Raw genomic sequence first — 20015 nt, 5'->3', positions numbered from 1 at the left:
AGGGTGAGCATAATGTAATTACTATTTCAAATAGTCTGGGTTTTGAGGAGGAATCTTCTGGGTTGGAAGCTCTACTGCACCAATTACTAATGCTATATTGTTCAAGATACTCCATGGCTTTGAACCCCAATTTCCTTATCTGTAAAATGGGATAAATAATTTATGAGGCTGTTGTGAGGGGGACTATGACAAAGTAGAGAAGGGACTCATTAAATGAGAGCTGCTCTTATTAAAAGAAAATCATTTTTCTAATTCCCAAGACACCTTCGGGTTTACTCATGCCTGAGAATTTTCAAACATCTCTAGTTTTCTATTCTGATCGTACTCCCTGCTCCTCTATCCCCGCTACCCCCGCCCCTGTCTTGGGCTACGGAGTGGAAGGAGGAAGAGGCACGTGGAAGAAGGGCTGGGGCGTACCTAGCCCTATGGCCCCCCGGCCTCCCGGCACCGTGGGGCCTGTAATGGCGGCCCAGCCACAGTTTAGGTGATCTCGGATTGCAGAGAAGGAAGAATGGAAGGGTCTGGGGGTCGGCGCTGCCCTGACCCGCTACCCAGCCTGCAGTCCGCCAGGCAAGGCCGGCCGGAGAGCTGGCTTTGCTGGGTCCCCGCCCGGACCCTGGGCTCAGCCTCGTGCTCTGGCGCCCACCTGGAGAGGTGGCGGCCCGGATTTGGGGCGCCAGCAGCCGAGGCCCTAGAGCGGGCGGCTGGGAACAGACGCCAGAGCCCCGGGCCCTGCAACGGGCCAGCCCGGCTCCGGGAGCCCTCCCCGCCCCCTCTGCGCGTCGCCCCGCCGCCCGCGGCCCCCACCCACCGGCCGCTCCTCCCTCCTCCCCCACCACCCTCCTCCTCCGCCCCCTCCCCTCCCCCGCCGCCTCGCCGACTGCTCGGCCGAGCTTCTAAGCTGCCCGGGCCCGGAGCGCAGGCGGAGAGGCCACCGCACCTGCAGCGCGCACGGGCAGCCGAACAGGCACCTCGCCTTCTGCCGCTCGACCTCTTTCTCCCCCGCGCCAGGTCTCCTAGGACGCCCGAGATCCCCCACCGGCCACAATGACCACTTCCCTTCAAGATGGGCAGAGAGCCGCGGGTAGGGCGGCTGCCCGGGACTCTCCGCTGGCCGTCCAGGTGTGCGGCGCTGCCCAGGGGAGGGGCGACGCCCGTGACCTGGCGCCAGCCCCCTGGCTGCACGCGCGAGCGCTCCTGCCCCCTCCGGACGGGACCCGCGGCTGTGCTGCAGACAGGTAGGCAGCCCTCCGAGGGCGCGGGGGAGTGTCCTGGGTTGGCAGCCGGCGAGGGGGTGAGGAGGCGGTCCTGGGGGGTGAGCCATGTGCCCAGAGCTGGGCCAAGTTTGTGAAAGTCTCTGAAGACAATTCCCTTTGAGCTGGATTCTACCGGATCAGCAGGACATTGCGATCTCGCCGAGCCTTATAAATAGCATCACCGTTTCATTGAGAGCTCGCGGTCTCATCGGTGTGAACTAGGAGGCCGAGCTTCAGGCTGACCACCCATCTTCCTCCTTTCTTCGTGGCCCTGTATTTTAAAAACAAACAAGCACCCCTTTTTATTTTATGTATCTTAAAAATCGTAGCATAAATGAGTTTACCTCCCACATAAAGTCTTACTGCGACCCTGGAAAAGCAAAGCACGGATTGACATTTGAGCAGTCTTGCTGTTCAGCAGGAAAGAATAGGGGCTTTAAAAGGTTTCCCAATCTCCATAGCATTCAGCACTAAGTGTCTGTAGAGTTCTCTGTTTTGCACCTACTTTAGGAAAGAAAAAGGCTGCAATAATACAAAAATCTATAGTCTTTTATAGTCATATATTTAAGTGGTACTTTCTTTCCCCCAGATTTTCAAAGTGCTTCAACTTTACAGAAGTTAAAATTACTCTGCAGTGGACTAGAGTACATTTATACGAGCAAGTTCTATTCACTTTCCTCCTCAAAAACACTGCCTTGTGATTTAGTATCTATAAGCACTTGAAAAATCAACAGACTGTGTGTGGGCAACATTGTGAATGAAATTTGAAGTGAGATGAACCACAGCTATAATTAATAAACCATAACTTCCCAAAGTGATTAGTAAAATAGCATAGGGGTGAATTCACTAAATTTTTATAGGCTTTGTCAATTTAATGGATGCACAATATCTAACTCCTTGGGATGATTTTTTTGCACCAGTAATTATAAGTCTGTAATTCGGCTTCAGGAAAATTATCAAAGTGCTGGAAATGGGATTTCTATGCCTGGTGACTTGTTTTAAAGGCCAAAAACAAGAACAATAAAAGGATAGGATACTATAGATGATTGACTTATATCAATTAACATATTTTATTTTGACCCACAGAAAGTAAATTACAGGTCTTTGCTGTGTACTTTATATAATATTAGTGTTGTCACAGAGTGGTACGTGTTGGCCTGAACTTTTTAGTCCTCACAGCAATTATATTTTACGCCCTGTTTTATGTAAATTACATCCTATGTTCTCTTGGTGTAGGAGAAAAAAGAAAGATCTTGATGTCCTGGAAATGCCATCTATTCCGAATCCTTTTCCTGAGCTGTGCTGTTCTCCATTTACATCTGTGCTGTCAGCAGGCCTGTTTCCCAAAGCAAATTCAAGGAAAAAACAGGTATGCCTTTAAAAATTTTCTAATTCAGAAATCTTAGGTGTTCTAAATCCATATGGGCTTCAAGATATTCATTAATTTAACAATATTAACAAAGGATTATCATGGCCTATTTTAAATAACTATTGACGGACATAAGTTCTTTGGCATTATTTTCCTTTAAGGGCCTTGGTTTTCACAGCTCTATAATGGGAATGTTAAAACTTACCTGTTAGGCTTTGGGGGATGAGTTAAATGAGAAGAATATAGTAAAGCACAGTCAGAGCTATTCACAGAGCTGGTAGGTAAATTCTATGTGATAATAGATTATCAATTTTAAGTCAGAAATTGGAAGGAGGAGCAGTGGTATTGGGATGAGAAGGGGATTGGCTAGTTCCTTTAATACCTTCTTTAATCTTTCACACGTTTCAGCTCAAGCCAACTTCATTTACTGAAGGCAAGTGATAGAGTGTGGCAAAGGTAATTGGAATTTAGGACTCGACATGTCTTCTTTATTTCAGTGAATTCCTCAGTTTGGAGGCTTCTGGAGTCAGAAGGCACATGACTTGCAGGGGATGATTAGAAGATAGACTTTATTTTTATGATTTCCTTTGTTTACACGTTTCTAGTTTGAGACTGACTTAAACAAATTAGATTAGGATGAAGCAACTATGGAGAGATCCATCATGATCACACATTTTACCAAACCAAACCAAACAAAACACAACAATGTATCCTAGAATAATCCTATCTTTTAATATTCTCCCTTCCAAATTTGAATCAACAAAACAAATAGAGGCTTCACTAGGCAAAATGTACCTTGTTCTTGCAGAATAGAAGTAATACATTTAAACAGATGCTTGCAGTGAGGGGAGGGATAATGAACACAGAGAAGACAGTTGATCATTTCCCCCCATCTATTGTTCCTTTTTCTTTTTCTGTACTTTTACTGCCTGTGATGGGTTTAATAATGTGTGTTTATAGTTTTAGGAATGTAGGAAATACCCTAAGAAATAGGTGAATTCTTGATAACGTACAGCAGTAATAGAGACATTAGGGAAACATTCCATGGAATATTGTGTTTTGATGGAAGTCTGATATAACAAGACATATGTACTATTTTTTGGGGGGGTGGGGGGGTGAAATTTAATGGGTGTGTGTGCTTTTTGGACAGGGATTGGAGAAAGTAGGAGAAAGTATTCCCGGAGCAGAGGTAGTCTTCGTTAGGGGAGGCAAGTCCTTATTTAATTTGGGGAGATTGTGACTTTGAATGGTAAGATGAACAAGGAAGAGACTTTCTTGAGAGCTTTATTATCAAGGTGAGGTTTAAAGTCCTACCCCAAAGGAAAAATGCCCTGTTGGAATGTCTGGGCCCTTTGCAAGCTTGGCTTTTTGGGATATGGATGGGGGAGTATAGATGATAGATTTGACTGTGTGTAATTGTAGTGGAAAAAATTGATTCTGGATTGTCTATGTGACCCAGAATGGGGAAAGGAAATGTCTGAGGATGACACAGTAGTCACCTAGAGAGTTTAATAGATTTCCCTATTTGTGGAAGGCCTATTATGTTTTTTGTACCATCCTAAGCTCTGAGGCACTGAACTAAGCAAAAATCCCTTCTGAAGGGTGTTTAAGCAGGTGGGGCTTCTATTTGGGTTTGGGTTATGGGTTAGGAGTTGAACAGAGGAAGGAGAGCAGAGGGAGAGGCCTGGGCTTACTCTGCCTTTAATTTTGTACATAGATACTGGGAAAATGCCTGTGTCTAAGAGATGCGTTCATGGGGCAGGTTTCTTTTGAAACTGGAGAGAGAATAAGTGTTGTATGCTTATGTTAATGGTGAAAAAGAGAAAGAGAGTGGGTTGTCAATGTCAGGGTCAAGTCAGGTTGTGCCCTAAGTGTGGATAGTCATCATCTTAGATTAAGACATTTTATCTTGGGGAATGACATTTCTTCAGGTCAAGTTTAGCAAATTGGCAAAATGGGAAAAGGGTGCTTTGTTACTATTGACTTCGACTCATTCCTGCTCAGGCCTTGTGTCCTGTTTCCACAGTGGCCTTCACAGAGAGCACTGCACCCACACAAACAGCTGTGCTGTTTCATGAGCAGAGAGTTCTGGCCTGAGTCCTGGAGACCATTCCCAGAGTGGGGTGCTCCCATTGAAAAGGGCCCTTTTCTAATTATCTTTCCCTTTGGCCCAAGAGTTGGGGTCTCTAAGACCCAAAGTTGGGAAGAGGAAGGTTTCTTTTTATGTTTCTTTTCCCCACGTGGACTTTGCATTAGAATTTACCCTTTGTTTTTATTCCTTTGAATATACTCAGTTCTTTGGAATGAGTAAGGTTTTAGGAACAGATGACTCTATGTCAGTAATTTATTCAAGGTCAGTATCTTGGTGACATAGATTACCCTTTAACAAGATGGTATTTCTGGTCCAGTTGTCTCTGACCTTTGATTGCGAAGATGTAAATGACAGTATGTGATAGGTACTATTGAATATTATTTATGGTTGAAACATTATAGGAGATGATTGTCTCTTTTTTTTATATTCTCTCTTTCATTTGGTTTGTTTAACCATTCCTGTCATTTTAGCAATTCTTTTCTCCCCAAAGAAGAAGTGAAAAATTGCAGTTATGTACAAATAAATGACCAGAAAGTCCGAAAGAATCCATACTTGAAATGTTAAATTTCATGTGGCTTTTCAAAACCACAGTCAAAAACCATTTTATAGGCCATAATTTTTTTTTTTTTTTTTTTTTTTTTTACAATTCGAGATGCCTACATAATGCATGAGTGGTAAAGTACATTCAAGCCACAAATAGGATATGCTTTATCTCTTTTTGCAAATAGCATGTCCCAAAGTATACAATACGGTTGGCTTCTAGCATTTTCATTTAAAAACAAGAGCTAGAACGAGGTAGAATCTAGATTCTTTATTCCTTCTCCCTTCTAGTATTTTTATATTACTAGCCAGACACATTTTTCAGGCACATTTCTTTGTGTTCACAAATAAACAGATTTATAGTGTACCTTGCTTTATATACATGGTCCAGAAAAGTTACTTGCAATTTAACTTTTATATTAAAAGTGATTTACCTTATGCATTTAGATATCTCTCTCTCTTTTTTTTTTTTCTATTTCTGATTGAAATGTACCAGGAACTCATCCCTGAGCACTTGTTATTTGAAGAAAGGGAAAGAATAAGCGATCTTTAGCCCTTCCAGCACAATCAGTTCTGGTCTTGAGTTTGTCAATCCCCAGGTAATTTTTGTGCTTGGACCCATTTTGTGTAGTAGCTCTGTCCAATTGCTTCCCAGGACTATGTAGTATAACATTCAAAATAGAGCTTCTGAAGATTTTAAAAATAAAAAGATACCTATGAAAAACTGTGTCATGGACCGTTCGAGCTGGAAGAGATCTTTGAGATCATTTAGTTGAATGCTCTTCTTTTACAGATGAGTAATGGAAGCGAAGAAATGCCGTGTGTCTGAAAGTGGCACAGCCAAAACCTGAAATCTAGATTTCTTGAGGCTTTGACAATCTTTTTTTGGGAAGGTACAATTTCCAAAGAAATCTAGAACCATGAGATTAGTGCAAGTAGCAAACTCATATCGGTGTTATTAGTTATAACTCTGCCCGTAATTTAAGAGCAGGAGTGACATATACCATTTGTGAATATTCATCTAAGCACTGAGAATCCTCTTTTCTTCCCCCTTTTGCAAATACAACTTTCTCTTTGTGTTTTTTTTTCCTCTAGCTTTCTTCTACATCTTCTCTTTAACATTGATAGGAAAAATCTATCAAATAATTGGTTATATCACCAACTAAGATTTATTAGTACTACTAATAAACCAGCTTTTGCGAGTAGTTTCAATTTACAGGATATTATCTCACAAGCACACACAATGGAGTCTGTCACTCATTTTTAAGCTTTAAAAAAGAAAGTGCAAAAGCCAGAAGTGGTTTGCCCATAATTCCAGTTTAAACGAAGGGAGATCAAAAAGATGATCATGTCTTAGTGTGATTTACCCGTTACTACACTGTTTCTAGTCTATTCTGTATTGAATTAAGCCTTCTTATCATTTCAGAAAAATAAAAAAATCTTCTAAATAATTAAGAAATTGCTTTTTTATATGCTCTGCCTTTGGAATTTTTTCCTCTCACATATCAGGGGCTATAAAAAGATACGTTCATCTCTGTCTTCAAATTAAGGAGCCTATGATGCCAGTCTTTTGTGATGTCAGTAATTGTTCCAATCTGTATAGTACTGAACTTGTATGTGTAGTCCTATAGGAATCTCATGTGGCTACTCCATTATCCAAACTCTCATATATTCATTTCTCTAGTATATATAGTAGAAAGCAATTAACTGTACCCCCATATTCTTATTTTCTAGATTTAACAATTATCAAGATTTTGCCTCATTTACTTCATCTATTCCTTTAAAATTTTTTTATTGTCTCTGTTGAAGCATTTTCAAGTAAACTTGGTACCTTTTGTTATTATTGTATCCTTACCTAGTTTTGTATGAATTTCTGAAAAATACATTTTCTTAAATAACCAAAATGCCATTATTCCCTAACAGAAGTATTAATTTTTTGGCATTATTTAAAACCATTCATAATCAAGTTTGGGGTTTTTTTCAGTTGGAAAGATAGACAAAATCCTCAAATTACAAGCTGATTATATTTCAAAAGCCTTTAAATTAGCTATTTGGAAATTTAAGTTCATTTTCATATGAAGCAACATCGTAAATTTTATTTAGGCCCCCAAGCCATTTTGCAAAATCCCATTTAATGTAAAATGAAATGCAAATATCATGCAGAAAGAATAATAGCAACAATACTTGCTCCTATTAGGGTTTCAAACAAATATCTTTCTCACAGCAATTGCTACTTTTGAATGTTGGCACTTGATGAATATCATTTACTTGTAGAGGAATTTAAAAGTACACAGATCTTTGTAGCAATACTGAAACAGGCTTTGGAGCAGTACTTCTCAAAGTGTAGTCACTGGACCAGCCTTCCTCAGAATGAGCAGGGATGCTTGTTAAAAATCTCCCTAGAGGACACACAAATGGCCAACGAATATTTGAAAAGATGCTGGACATTGCTAGCTATTAGGGAAATGCAAATCAAAACCACAATGAGATACAATCTTACACCTGTTAGAATAGCTATAATCAACAGGACAAGTAATAATAAATGTTGGAGAGGAAGCAGAGAAAAAGGAACCCTCAAGCACTGCTGGTGGGACTACAAATTGGTACAGCCACTATGGAAAACAGTGTAGAGGCTCCTCAAAAAACTAAGAATTGATCTACCATATGATCCAGCAATCCCCCTACTGGGTATTTACCCCAAAGACTTGAAAACCCATATCCGAAAAGATATTTGCACACCGATGTTCATAGCAGCATTATTCACAGTGGCCTGGACATGGAAGCAACCGAAGTGTCCTACAATAGATGATTGGCTAAAGAAGCTGTGGTACATATATACAATAGAATATTATTCAGCCATAAGAATAGATGAAATACTGCCATTTACAACAACATGGATGGACCTCAAGATAATCATGCTAAGTGAAATAAGCCAGACAGGAGAAGTTGAAAATCACATGATATCACTTATATGTGGAATATAAACCTAAAAGCAACAAATGAACGGGACAAACAAACAGAGACTCATGGACATGGACAATAGACTAGTGGTTACCAGAGGGTAAAGGTGGGGGAGGGGGCAGATAGATGGGGTAAAGGAGGTCAAATATGTGGTGACAGAAAGAAATCTAACTATGGAGGTGAACACACAGTGTAAATACATATATGCCTTACTGTTAAAGTGTACAGATGAAACTTACTGGATTTTGTTAACCAATGTGACCATAAAAAAAAATTAATTTATTAATTTAAAAGTATAAATAAAGGTACTTGGGCCTCTTGCAAAACCCACTGAATAGTAACTTCCTGGTGAAGAATATAGGACTTCAAGTTTTAAAAAATTCTCTTTGTCTTATGTACAAAATCAGGTTCTCTTATCGTTGCTGCTTCAAAATTGTGGACAATTACATTTATTTGAGAAAAGGTAGGGATATTAGAAATGGACTTTAGTTGATATTTTATCAAGGTATCGATCATTTGGAGTAAACAGAACCTGACATGAAGTAGCCTGAAAGGTAATGTTATAGTACCTAAAGGACAAAAGTTCACAGATCTCATGAGAGATTGGAATTGGGAATTAGAAAATCAGCAAAAATCAGGGCAGCCACTTTCTCCATTTTTTTCTCTTTTGTTCTCCAACCAGCACAGCACATAGCCTTTGCCTCTTGTCAATCTGTTTCATTCCCTGACATTTCTCTGCAGTATTGCCTGTGTGTCAGTGTATATGACCCCAATGGCCACCCCTATTGGAATAAATATTTCCTCCTATTAGTGGGTCAGCACTTGGTAACTGACAGGAGTCTGTATCTGGGCAGAGGTATTAGCCCAATGTGTCCAGCTTTTATTCGGTCAGCTGTGGCCAAGGGGCACAGAGACCGGGACCACTCCTCTCTCAACAAGGAAGTGCAGGTTCAGTAGATATGGCATATAGAAGTGAAGAGGAAACAATGGACAGCTAGTGAGTGCCCCAGGAAAAAATGATCTCAAACGAAAATAAGAGGGCGCAAAAACAAATTCTTATGTCTATGATATACGATGATCCATTGATTAGTTGAATTAGCCTAGAGAGTTCACGGTGTCCATTTCCTTCACCTCAATTTACTTAATTCACTTGAAGCGTACTTACTTGTGTTTTCAGTTGATGTCACCCTTAAGTGATGGTGACTTTCTTTGACCATTGTCTTGAGCTCACATCTTAGTGAGGTCCCTTAGCCTCCAGTGACAGGAGCTACCAACTCCAGATTCTTTCTACTTCTTGCTAGTTACCTTCATTTGTAGCAGAAGACAGCTGTTTCTTCCTATTTTAAAACTTCGATTCCCTAGCAGGTCTTCTGTTTGTCAAGGTTTTATTTCCACTTTGAAAGTTGCTTCTAATTTTTGGTTAATTTGGAGGGTACATTTGCAGTTCAACCTTTGTCTGCAATACGGGTTTTATTTTTCACTTCCTTGGAAGCTCAGCTTCTGGCTTGCTTTTCCCTAGGGGCATATGTATATATATATATATATATTATCTATCAAGAGAAGGAAAATTGGAATCATTCATGGTTCAATATAAATGTGCATCTTAATTAATATAAAAAAGCTTTTGGAAGTCTTATGGATGTTGCTTTCAAAAATGTCAGCTTATATGGAATATTAATAAATTCTGTTTTGTAAGTATACACCGATGTGTATTTGATCAGGGATAAGCAGACTTAGGAATTGTTCTTTTGGCTCTTAGATAAAAGAAGCTCAAGGGAGAACCTAGAAAGTACCCACGGGCCTTTGCCAAGGTAAAGGAGCTGAAGGGAAGCTTTCGGAATCAATTTGGAAGAGAAATGGGAGAGCTGATATGGGAAGAGCATCCTTCACTTTTGTCCTTTTCTTTGGTCCTACTTATTTAGTATTTTTCAAAGCCACAGAGAAAATGGCACAAATAGGAAGATTAATATTCTTAACTAGTTTACAAATGCTTCTGTCTGTTCCAAAAAATATTTTACAGTTTGACTGTTTATTCACACATATTCTTCCATAGATGTAATAATGTTACTTGTAGTAGTTAGGTTGTTAGGGCAGTCGGTTAAAGTTTTTTTTTTAAATCCATAATAGCTCCAGAGAGTAATACATTTACAACATCCTGTGTGCCATTTTTAATATTGTTTCCACGAAGAGATGTGAGTCAATACGATTTGATTAAAATATATTAGATTGGAAATCAGCAAGCCTAGTTTTTAATATGGTCTTGCTAATAAGTGATGATGTGATATGAGCCCATTGCATACACTTTCTGAGCCTTTGAGCACAACAATTTCATCTGGTTCCGAGAGCAAGCGATTCTGATGGTTCTTGAAGTACTAATGACACTGTTTAGTAGATACAGGAGTCTTGGGAGGTTTTTCTGGTTCCGTTGGTCTCAGAAATTATTTCTCAGCCTTTGTTCAGAACTTCCCACATGATCACCACACCTTCTTTGATAAAGAGCCCATTTGGGGTGCAGTGGTGCAAGGATCATGAGAGCCACCTTCATGGAGATGATGTGGGTAGGAGGGACTAGTTAAACTAGAAATTGTGCATCAGAGTCAAGGTCCAAATATTAGTGAGTCAGAAAAGATATATCTGGAAAGGGCCAGGTTGGGTTGGTATGGTTGTATTTAAACATAGAAATAAGGATATGAGATTAGAAGTGAGTATTTGAGGCTGGCATAGGTCCACTATGTACTAGGATCTGCTTGGCTTAAAGAGTTTGGGGTTGTTACAGCCTCTAAATCCTTCTCTCAATTCCTCTTGCTCCACCCTCAAGCCATTTATTTGGTTGCTCAAGCCAGAAACTTGGAACACCTCCTTCTGGTCTTTGTGGAGTACTACTGCATGTTTTTTCAGTGTACTTGAATTCTTAAACTTCTCTCTATCTCCACTGCTACCATCTCACTTTAAGCCACTGTCTTCTCATGTACAGGAGCCTCATAAATGGCCTTGCTTCTATTGTAGCCTGTTTTGGTCCATATACTTGTTATAGTGAACTTTTAGAAATGTAGGTTATATCACGTCACTCTGGCAAAAAAGTTTTGAAAGTTTAGAATAAAATCCAAAAATGTTCGCCTTGGCTTATAGGACTCTACATGGTTTGGCTTCTGTCTATTTCTTAAACCTCATCTGCATTCTACTCTTTGTTCATTATACCCAGCCATGGAGGAGGGGCAGTCCTACCTGTTTGTGAACTTGGTAAGCTTTTTACTACCAGAGCCTTTTGCTTGGCTATTTTCTCTGCCTGGAACTTCTTTTCCTGGCTCTTTACCTAGCTGACTCCTCTTTATTCTTTAGGTCTCATCGCAAGATCATCTTATCAAGGAGGCCTTTTTTGGCCAGTCTACCTAAAGTATCTCTCTACACCTGTTCCCCCTCCCCATCCCATCACATTTTCGATTGTATTTCCTTGGCTGTGCTTACCATAACCTTAATTGTCTTATTTATCTATTTTATCTAATTATTTATTGCTTTTCCCTCTGAAAAGAATATCTTAAGTTTGTTGTTCATGAGTTCTTTCATTAAAAGAATGAATAACTGGATTATTGAAGGTAGTTAAAATCAATTTTAATAAATTATATTTTGACATATTCTAATCATGATCAGTCAGTTTTTTCTCTTCATCAAATTAAAAAAAAATTTCTGATTCTTTTAACACATTTTATTAACAAAGATAAAATTATATGCTAGAATCCTGGATCTATTGGATTTTTGTAGTATGTATCTTTCGCTTTTATTACATGCATAGGAAATTTTGATCATGTGTAATGAAATTAATGGATATATTTCCGATTTTATATATTACTCTTTTTAAATGGAATTACAGTGAAAATTGCTTGGTGAACTGATATACTTTCTTCCAACTTACTGTGTGTTAAAAATCCACACATTTAGAAAAAAATTAAGTGGAAATATCAATTGGGTTTATAATATGAGTGTCAAAGCAAGGGGTAGATGTTAGCAAATGTTTTAATTATTAACTATTAATGTCATAGGTGAATGATTTAGGCCAGAGCTCAAATCATGTGGAAATGGGGAAACATATACTCTTTGAATATATACAAAGACTTTCCAAGGGATATACAAACTCATAGGTTTAAGAGAATCAGTTTCTAAATCCTCATCTTCCATATGCACTTCTTCCTAAAACCTACCCTCATGAGAACCCACCTGTGTTCACAATAACCTTCTCACCTGGTACATTACCCTGGGGCATGTAAACCTCCAGGGCATCATGCACAGGGCAAGCTGCCTTTAATGATTAATCAAAGCACCACAAATCAAAACGGTTTCCTGTCTTTTTATACTTGAAACATATTTCTGTTAAGGGTAGATATACTTAGAAATGAGAATTTTGGCTAGTGTTGAAATGTTCTGAATTTAGGTATATAATGGTGTGCTGGGAGTAATGACAGTTTTTATTTTTCAATCTTCAGTTATTAACTTCAGTTCTTCCCTCTCCTGACTGTTGTCAGACAATGTGTAACTCTTGAGGGGGAGGTTCCTAAAAACAAAGCAAATAGTGCATTAGTGAGAAATATTGAATGCCGAAAATGGCCTGTTGTCATGTATTGAAATGTTTTTTCCACTCTTCTCAATACTCGGGGCACATCAGTAGCTGAAAGAAAATACACCCACAGACACCTGAAGTGATGTAGGTTACTGCTGCAATGAGGTTTCTTGGGAAGCCAACTTGGAGCATAAGTTTGTCTGTAGGAAGTTTACTGGGGAGAGCTCCTATTTTCACAGTTCCTGTGAAAATAGACTCAGGGAGGAGACAATGCAGCCATCCCAGAGGTTTTAGCCAGTCCCATAGGAACTCTGCAGCTGTGATGGCCCTACAGAATTGTTCAGAATTAGGGCAGAGGGCCTTGGCTGCCCAGAAAGGGGCTGGCCGTGGTGTGGCAGCTCTCTTCAGCTGAGTGCAGTGGCTGGCAGGGAGGACAGAGCCAGGAGGTCTTAGTGGCTGCCATACTAACAGCTGGAAGAAAAGTGCTTTAGTCTTGAAGGGGCAGGTTTGGATGGTGTGCCACAGCACCTACAACAGTAACTGCTTCTTTTAAATCTAACAAATTCTGAGACTACCAATTTTTTTAAAGATAAATTGTATAAACTCAAGGAAATAACTTGCACATGATTTATTTTAGATTTTTTTTGTGTGTTATTTTAATGCTGTGGTTAAAACCTATTTTATCAAATCATATCGTGAAATAGTCCAATGCCAGTCAGTTCTCATCCTATTATATAAAATACTTTAATATTTCTTTAATATTTTTAATACTACTTTTTCTTAGTAAAAAGTATGCTAGCTGCTAGACTAATTGTTTTAAGTTATACACCATTTGCTTTCATTAAAAACATAAGAAATTTTTATCATGATGAAATTATAACTAATGGAGCTATTTCGAATTTTATACTTGCTTTTTATTTAATTTACATCTAAAAGCTGAAAGTCAGGGTGGAAATTGCATTCACACAATTACCAAAGGGAATTCCATGCCTTCCTAGCACTTTGTTATATTCCTCAGAACTCTTAGTTCTGTATTATTTTAATTTTGACAGCTTTCAGTTATTTTTCATAAGATGTAATCGATAATTAATTTTCAGTGTTTAAATTTTTTTCTCAGAATGCATGTTGATACTGCTATTCGAATGGAACAGTTAAGTTGGACTTTCTCTGGTAGCATATAAGTAGTCTGATTTGGCTGATTGATTTGAGAATGAGGACTCATTTTTCCAATTATATGGTTGACATTTTCTTTAAATTGAATAAACTGTATTTAAGCCTTACTCTTTTGTTGAAAAAAATATATAAGAAGCATATAATAAGACAAAAGCATTTTATTTAAAAAAAAAATTGAAAAGAAGTCATACAAAAGCCTCACCATATGTCAATTTGGCCAAGGTGTGATAATTCACACTTTTTCCCTAAAATTTTCTGAGTGTATTAGTTTGAACAAAGTACATTTAAGTGAAAGAGGAATATATCATTAATGGTAAAGCCTTGGTGATAAACTCTGCAGAAATTGAGAAAGTGAATGAATCCGATTGGGGAACAAATATTTTTCAAGTTAGGTGGTTTCTAGTTTGTTGTTTTCTATGACATTGTAAAAGGCCCTAATTGGTTTACCAGATGATGGATCATTAAAAACTGTTTTAGCCCAGATGGAATCAAAAGATTGATGTTGCCATCTACCACCTCTGCATTCTCTTTTTTCCCTTACCCAGCTTAATTTTTCTCTCTAGCACTTACCATCATCTTACATAGTATATGTTCACACATATCTGTGTATATTTTCTGTCTTTTCCCACTAGAACATAAGCCCTGTGAGGGCAGAGACTTTTTTTTATATACCGCTCAATCTCCAGTGGATGATGCAATGCCTGGTGCTTACTAGGCCCTCAGTGCATTTTGCTGAATGAAAGAATAAATGAATGAATAAGTGAATGGGGAATGACCAGAGAAGTGGTCATTGTTAAGAGAAGGAGTGAAGGAATATTTGGGAATGTACTAATAGTTTAATATAAATGATAAAGAGTTTGCAAGGAAACTTAGAAAAGCAAAATTTAGTTTAGTTACTAAGAGGTGTCTGATATTGTAAGATGTCAAAAGAGATCGTAGTCAGGATAAACATTTGAGTATTGATTTACCACTATTAATACATTCTAAATTTGGATTACCCTTGCTCAGAATAAGTTCTGTTCTTTGTCTCTTTGGTTCCCTTGTAAACATGTTCAGTCTTACCACCCCATGTCTGCTAGTTAAAAAGCATGTATACTTTATGTGACTGAGTCCAGTAAAAGCTTTTCAATCAACTCACATTCACAGTGGAAGATTACTTTCATTCTTGAGAAGAGTGACATGTGCGTGTGAAGCCGAGTATTCAGATGAAAGGGATACTTTGGTATTATTCAACTGTTTATTGGCAAGACTTGGGCCAGTATCTAATTTCTCTTTAGAGACGTTTTGCATTATATTACAGTACTTTACTGTACTGTGCCAGGGAAATTAAGATCAGCTGGAACACACTGTAGGTCATTGGCTTGGAATCTTAGGGCACTGGGAACTTGATGTTTTGTTTTAATGACCTCATTTAGGCTGAACCTGCCTTTGTTCCAAAGGCATAAGGGCCCCTTTAGAAAACCAGGTTTGCACCTTGGGAAATATATGGGAGAGGTTTAGAGAAAAGTGACTAAAATATTTGAAGGCATTGAGTCAACTTCCATATAAAGAGTGCTTGATAATTTATGACTCTTTAGTCAAGAAAGGACAAAGAGTAGGCATAATTAAAGTCTCCTCAACATGGATGTGGCCATATCTGAAACATACTTTGAAGGTTGAAGGAGGTAGTTTTAAGAAAAATGAAAGGAAGAAATGGTTATAGGTCATGGAGCAGTTCATGGGACTTGTGCCCTGGCTGATGCTTTCTGCAGAGATTTCCAGAGGACGTCACTCTTGTGGAATGAAGCATCTCATGCATGTTTCTCCAAGTGGGAATATATGATGTATTTATCCATATGGGATGTGTGAGCATTGTGGGAGGGCCATCTGGGAAGCTGTACGATTAACATGGAATACCTTCCTGGAACAATAATTTTAATTGAACTAGGGGAAAAACATTTTTGTATTAAAATAAAATCTGTTTTTACAAGTAGAATGCACAATTTACATGGATTTTTTAGAAAAAATTAAATACCTTAGAGTCATCGCCTACCCTGAGGTGGCAAGGGCTGTGCACTTACTTTCCTTCGCATTTTTGGTAGTTCTGGTGGAAAAATTTGAGAAACACTAATGTCGTTTTCAGTTCTGTGGGAGGTGGCTCTTTATAATCCTCAGGAGATTTGGTTATTATCGCTCTCTTTTTTTTCTTCTCACTTCTCTAACCAAAGTTCTTTCTCTCTAAAGCCTCTGTTATTTAATTGGTACTTATGTCATTAATATTGAGGACATTGAGTTGTCAAACATTTGAAATGTTTTTTCTGCTCACCTGCAGCTTGGCAGGACATGGCGCTCATTAAAGTCTTTGAAGACCACCTATTCTTGAAGACCTTCTTCAGATCTTGTTTGGAATAGCTCAGCAGTTTTGGATGGTTTTGACTGCTCTTTCTTTCTAGAAACGTTTTCTTGATTTCTACTTGTAAGTTTGTGTTGTAGGATCTTGTTGGTCTTCCTTAGGGTTTTGTTTAAGAACTTTTTGTTTTCATTTTACTGCCGGTGGTCTCATTTTTTCCCCCCATGGCCTCAAATGCAGTATACATATAAGTCTAGACTAGATCTTTATCCTGGGCTATCTGCTAGATACCCGCACTTATATAGTCCATAGTATCTCAAATTCAGCATTTTCCAAGCCAAATTAATACTGTCCCTCTTAAACTTGCTCCTTCTCCTATTTTCTCTTCACTGGGAATAGCATACTCTCTTCTCATTCTAGAAAATCAGAAATCTCAGTTCATCTTTGGTTACCTTCTATTCATCTCTTTCCTCATTCAGTTGGTTACAGAATCATGGAAAACTAACTCTTGAATTTATCCATTCTCTACAAACTCTCAGCCATTGCAGTAGTTCAGGCCAAATCATCTCTCTCATAATTATTTTGAGAGTCTCCTCACTGATTTCTCTATTTTTCGTCTTGCTCTACTCCTAGAAGAGTCCTATGCTTAAAAATATTTTTTTATTGAGGAGCTAAAATTCATATAACATAAAATTAACCAAAGCATACAATTCAGTGATATTTAGTACATTTCCAGTGTTATGCAACCATCATCTTTATTGAAGTCCATCACCCCACATGAAAACCATGTACCCATTAAGCAGTCACTCTCGATCCTCCCCTCCCCCAGCTTCTGGCAACCATTAATCTACTTCCTGTCCCCATGCACTTACCTATTCTGGATATTTCATATAAATGGAATCATATCATATGTGGCCTTTTGTGTCTGGTTTCTTTTAATTAATGTTTAGAAGTTCATCCACATCATATTATGTAATAATATGCTTTTAATATTATTAAAACATGAAATAGTTCCAAACATGTAGAGAAGTACATATTTTTTCTTTTGAAGAAATAGGAGGCTGTTTATACATGGTAGCCCACCTCCTACCTCCCATTATTCTTTTGTTCTCAATTCTGTGTTTTCTCTCTTTTCCCCCTACTATGAGGGAGCCACTTTTCTGAGGGTGGAATGTATCCTTCCATGTTTTTATACTTTTGTAATATATAGCACTGTACTGTGTTTTAATGATTTATGTACATGTTATGTAAAAATATATGTTTCTCTTCAACTCGCTGTTTCATTGAACATTTTGATTAATCCATGTTAATAAATGTAGATTAGTTTATTTTAATTTTATTTCATTGAATGCATACATTGCAATTAATTTATCCTTCTCAGTTTCCTTCATTAAAAACTACACTGTAGTGTACATTCTTGTGCCTGTGTGCAATGGGTTCTCTACTCGACATATGTAGAAGTGGAATTGCTTGGCTGTAGAGCAGGTGCATGTTCAATTTTACTAGACATTGCCCAGTTGCTCTCCAAAGCGGTTGTACCCAGCAGCAATGTATGTGTCTCCATTTCCACACTTTCTCATCAGTAGCTGGTATTTTCAGATTTTAAAGTTTTTGCCAGTGTGGTGAGTGTAATGAAATTTAATTATGGTGTTAAATTGCATTAGCTTGATTACTTTTCAGGTGGAGCATCTTCTGCCTCTGGCCATTCAGATTTCTCCTTTGTGAATTATCTATATTTTATATTGTGTTTTAATTTTATTGGTTTGTAAGAATTTTTTATTGCATAGATACTAATCTTTTTATAATTATAAACATTGCAATGATCTTTTCTCAGTAATTGTGAATTGTCTTTGTTTACAGCATCTCATGATACAGAATGTTTTTGTTTTAATTCAGTTAAATATAGTTTTGTGCTTTTGTGTATCTTATTAAAGAAATTTTTTCTTTCTTTTATGTCTTTAATATAGTTTCAGCTAATCATTTTAACATTTTAGTTCTCATACTTGGGTCTTTAACTCAGCATGATTTATTTTTATGTATGATAGGAATCTAATTTTTTCCAAAAGAATATCTACCCATAAAAGTACCATTTATTAAAGTCATCACCTCTTCTTTTCCCAAAGCTTTTTAACATTTCTTTGATCATGTATCAAGTTCTCTTTTTTATAGCAAAGTGACAGTTTTAAAGGGCAAATCAGATTATGTCATTCTTCTCTTAAACCATTCTGTGAATTCCATCATTCTTCAAATACTGATTTTAATAGGGCTTTCAGGGTACTGAATAGCTGGACCACCTCTCTGATCCTGTTTCTTAAACTCTGCTTTAACCACACTGAACTTCCTTTAGTTTCCTAGTATCTCATTCTTTTTCTTATTTGGCCTTGAGAGGATAGTCCGTACATACGATGTTCCATGCTCCTGCATCTCTTTTCTCCTTAATCTTTAAATAGCTAGCTTCATATGCCTTTCTTTGAAGACTCAGCCGAGTCTTCTCTTCCTCTACCAGATCTGCATTAGGTGCATTATCAGGTTGTTTATTCATCAGTGTTCCACCATCCAGGAAGCTCTCGAGGGCAGCAGGAACCAATGAACATCAGTGCATTTCCAGACCCTTGCATTGTGCCTGGCTTGTTCTAGGTCCTCTGTAAATACTTGCTGAATGAACAGATGGTTCAGATGACACTTTTACCTAAAGTAGGATTCATCTCTGAAGTGTGCGATAGATGATCATCCATATAGTCTCCTTGAGCATTTTCAATAATGAGCTTATTTTGCTTGTGATCAGTAAAATCTCTGAATAAATGCTTTCTTATGAACTACATGTAAAGTAAGATTGTGTATAATTGCTAGAAAAAAATTAATTGTAAAAATTTTGGCAGGATTTTACCTTTCCTTATTTAAATAATAATTTTGATTCACTTTCCAGCATGTCAGGACATTGCTAATTGTATTCTTTTATTATAGTAATTGTTCCTCTCAACTTTGCTTTATTTGCACTTAAGGTATAAATGATACAACTGTCTTCATTCAAGAGAGACAGAACTCGCCACTTTAACCTGCCTTCAAGGGAGATGCTAGTGGATTAGCCAATACTTTGATTAAATTTTCTCAGCACATTGCTAATCCATTCAACAAATATTTATTGAATGTCTGCTTTGTACTAGTCATTGTGTTTGGTATATATATGATTGTGTTATTATTCTGGTCCTACTTCATCTTGTTCATCAAAAATGTCACGAGGTGTTTCTCTATTTTTTAGAAATCAAGTTATCTTCAGGCCTAGACATTTCTTTGACCTACCAGTATAGAGACTTACTTAAAATATAATAACTTAGCAATTATTACTGTTATCAGTAATATTTACTCAGTAATAGTTATCAGTAATATTTACTCAATGCACTGGTGCTCTGCTGAGAAGATAAGTTTTATAATATCCTCTTTTCCTAATATCTCAGTGAGGTAGACACTGTCATCATATCCACCTTTAAAAGGAGGACATTTTGGTTTGAGAAAGATTATGTTATTTGATTAAAATTACACAGATGGGAAGTGACAGAGGCAGAATCCAAACCCACATTGCCTGGTATTAGTGAGATTTTCTTCCTTTCTTCCTTCTTGTTTTCTTCTGCCCTTCTTTCCTTCTCCTTCCCTCCCTCCCTCCTTCCTTCCTTCCTTCCTTCTTTCCTTCTTTATTACTTTTTTTTTTAAATTTTAAAAAGCATTTTGAAAACAAAAATGGAATG

General features: G+C 37.8%; 1 protein-coding gene across 2 annotated transcripts in view; it reads left to right on the top strand.

Moving 5' to 3' along the window:
- The first annotated feature begins 527 nt into the window (after nt 1–527).
- Nucleotides 528–20015, top strand: part of GRB14 (growth factor receptor bound protein 14) — a 112321-nt gene continuing 92833 nt past the window's right edge. The window contains exons 1-2 of one of the 2 annotated variants that reach the window (XM_039855291.1): nt 528–1238; nt 2493–2625. In XM_039855291.1, coding sequence (XP_039711225.1) covers nt 1048–1238; nt 2493–2625 — 324 coding nt within the window. In that variant the 5' untranslated portion in view covers nt 528–1047. The remainder of the gene's footprint in view (nt 1239–2492; nt 2626–20015) is intronic. The other variant, XM_039855292.1, reaches the window with a different exon arrangement.

The sequence above is a fragment of the Pteropus medius genome, unplaced genomic scaffold (assembly GCF_902729225.1).
Source record: "Pteropus medius unplaced genomic scaffold, Ma_sr-lr_union100, whole genome shotgun sequence".
Classification (NCBI taxonomy): Eukaryota; Metazoa; Chordata; class Mammalia; order Chiroptera; family Pteropodidae; genus Pteropus; species Pteropus medius.
This window is presented reverse-complemented; position numbering and strand designations above follow the sequence as displayed.